We start from the raw sequence: 2,345 nt of genomic DNA, 5'->3' as shown, positions 1-2,345 counted from the left end.
ATCCAACACAAGTGAAGGACCAGCCAGGATGAAACACTTCAACAATCATTTCGTTAAAAATAACATCCTGGTCATCAAGCTAAGCATAAGCACCTCTTGTATAACAATTCATCTTAAAAGCTTAAAGTACAATGATAAAATAACTGCTTGAAAACTGGAAATGAAATACAACAGAAAACTGAAGCATTAGTAATTTTGCAAGTAACCCAGGTACAGTACATTTGATTTCATAGAGGGTGTTTTCTGATGTTTAAGGAGAGGGTAGAAGGGGTAGGAAAACTTGGCAAGGAAGATGGAAACAGCACAACAGCTATTTTGCTTTTAATAAAGTAAATGTAATGACAGGAGTAGGGAGGTGACAAACACATCTATATATTTTTCTTATGGCCAGCTTCTTCTTTAAACTGTACCCAGGGTCAACAATCACGCCAGCTTTGTTCTACTATTGCAGAAACACGCTTTTCATATTCCCGTTTGTTCTCCTGGTACAGCTGAGCAGCCTGGCTGTTTGCTGGACTATTGGGATTGGGTTCATCCAATAGAGACTAAAGAGACAATTTTTAAAATGTCAGTTACTTAATGCAAAACAGCTATTTTATAAGGTAGTGACACTCAATTGAATTGTCCTAAGTACAGCTACATTTCTTGTCTTTAGCATGCAAACCCAGAGTTACATGAATCTGCTAGTAGCTAAGAAAACACATGTGGCTTGGGTCTTTTTTTTTTTTTTTTTTTTAAAAGAGAGATGGGGTCTCACTATGTTGCCCAGGCTGGTCTCAAACTCCTGAGCTCAAGCAATCCTCCCACCTTGGCCTGCCAAAGTGCTGAGGTTACAGGTGTAAGCGACTGCACCCAGCTGACTTGGGTCTTAATGGTCTACTTTTCATCTATAAAACAAACAAGCTTTGACCAAAATAAAAGGTCTATTACATTATGACTTTCAAAAACAACTCAATTGCTAATATAAACATATTAAAAGTTATAGTTCGTCACATTAAAGAAAAATTCACCTGTATGGATGTTAGAATGGAAGACACATCATAGGTTGGACTCCAACGGTTCTGAAGTATGTCCAGACATATACTACCATCTGCATAGACTAAGAACAAAGAAGTAGGTACATTAAACGTAACAAGACCACTAAGGTTTTAACATTATAGACAAAACAAAAATAGTCAAGAATACTTTGCTTTTGAAGTTTAAAAAGATTCCTAGGTTGCTTCCCAGTTAACTGCCTAAAAAGATGAGTCATAACCACCACTAGTGAAATAATCAGGATGATCAGAGAATGTCAGATGTGATCAGCATAAAACTGGAAGATACTTAGTGTTCATCCTTTGGAAAAGACTGCCCTATTATCCAGGAAATCAGAAACATTTTTGAACAGGGTTCCTAGCTATCCCCAGACGTGGGAAATTCATTCCACCAAATTTGTAGGCTGTATCGCCTATCTGAAATAACAAAAGATAGCTCAGAGTTCACAAGATTTCATTTTGGCAAAAGATAAAATATCTGATACCCTGAAAATACTTCATTAACCTAAATAAAAGGCAAGCTGTTCTAGGCTTACTACTATTTTAAAAGTGCAAAGTGGTAAGTTAGAATCACCTGTGGTGCTTTTCTGACATACCGTATGCCTGGCCCTCAACAACAGAATCCTATTCAGTAGGTTTGGAGTGAGGCGAAGGCATCTGCATTTTTAAAATGTTCCACAGTAATTCTGATATGCATCCAATGAAAACTACTTTTCTAAACGCTAATGAAAATAATTACAACACAAGACTATCCCAATCTGGCCTAGCATTAAAAGGAAACCTCAAGAGCATCCTTTGTTTTGTTAGTAAATGACAAAGATCATCAAAATCAGGAGGCTCCCAGACTCCAAGCAAAGGGAAAATAACTCCATTGCTTCAGTTCTAGGACAAGACAGCCACAGACAACCAAGAACAAGTTCAGCTTTCAGGAAGCAGCAAGCTGCCTAAACAAATACTCAGGCACCACAAAATACACAGGAAATGTGGAATACTCCATAATAAACACTATAGTAGTTTAAAACACTGTACTAAAAGTGATACTTGCCATTTGGATGGAACATCTTAGAGACAAATCTAACTGTAGGTGGTTTATTTGGATATTCTTCAGTGAATTCTATTGTAAGTTTAAATGTTCCTGTGGTTAGAAAAGAAAGATTTAAGAAAATGTATTTATCACTTTGTTCAGTAGTACTTTGTTTTTAATGCTATGTGGGTTTTTCCAAGTATTATATAATGGAAAGATACAGGGTAGAGAGGAGAGGCCAGGTAAGAAATACATCTCTAGGAATTGCTCTAAGAACTACTCAAATG

At 36.7% G+C, this 2,345-nt stretch overlaps 1 protein-coding gene across 1 annotated transcript; it reads right to left on the bottom strand.

The window, feature by feature from the left end:
* Positions 1-305: 305 nt before the first annotated feature.
* Positions 306-2,339, bottom strand: LOC108523192 (ubiquitin-conjugating enzyme E2 A-like). Its single transcript, XM_017863717.1, has 3 exons — positions 2,080-2,339; positions 1,011-1,099; positions 306-545 (listed from the first exon to the last, which is right to left on the bottom strand). Exons 1-3 carry the CDS (start codon positions 2,093-2,095, stop codon positions 417-419), a joined length of 234 nt encoding a protein of 77 aa, XP_017719206.1. The 5' UTR covers positions 2,096-2,339; the 3' UTR covers positions 306-416.
* Between the last annotated feature and the right edge of the window lie 6 nt (positions 2,340-2,345).

The sequence above is a fragment of the Rhinopithecus bieti genome, unplaced genomic scaffold, assembly GCF_001698545.2.
Source record: "Rhinopithecus bieti isolate Rb0 unplaced genomic scaffold, ASM169854v2 scaffold_73388, whole genome shotgun sequence".
NCBI lineage: Eukaryota > Metazoa > Chordata > Mammalia > Primates > Cercopithecidae > Rhinopithecus > Rhinopithecus bieti.
The sequence above is the reverse complement of the archived record's forward strand: the minus strand, read 5'-3'. Positions and strand labels throughout refer to the sequence as shown.

Coding starts and splice junctions, on each gene's coding strand:
- LOC108523192 (XM_017863717.1), bottom strand. Junction 546..1,010: donor CCATTCTAACATCCATACAG/GTGAATTTTTCT, acceptor TTGTCTCTTTAG/TCTCTATTGGATGAACCCAA.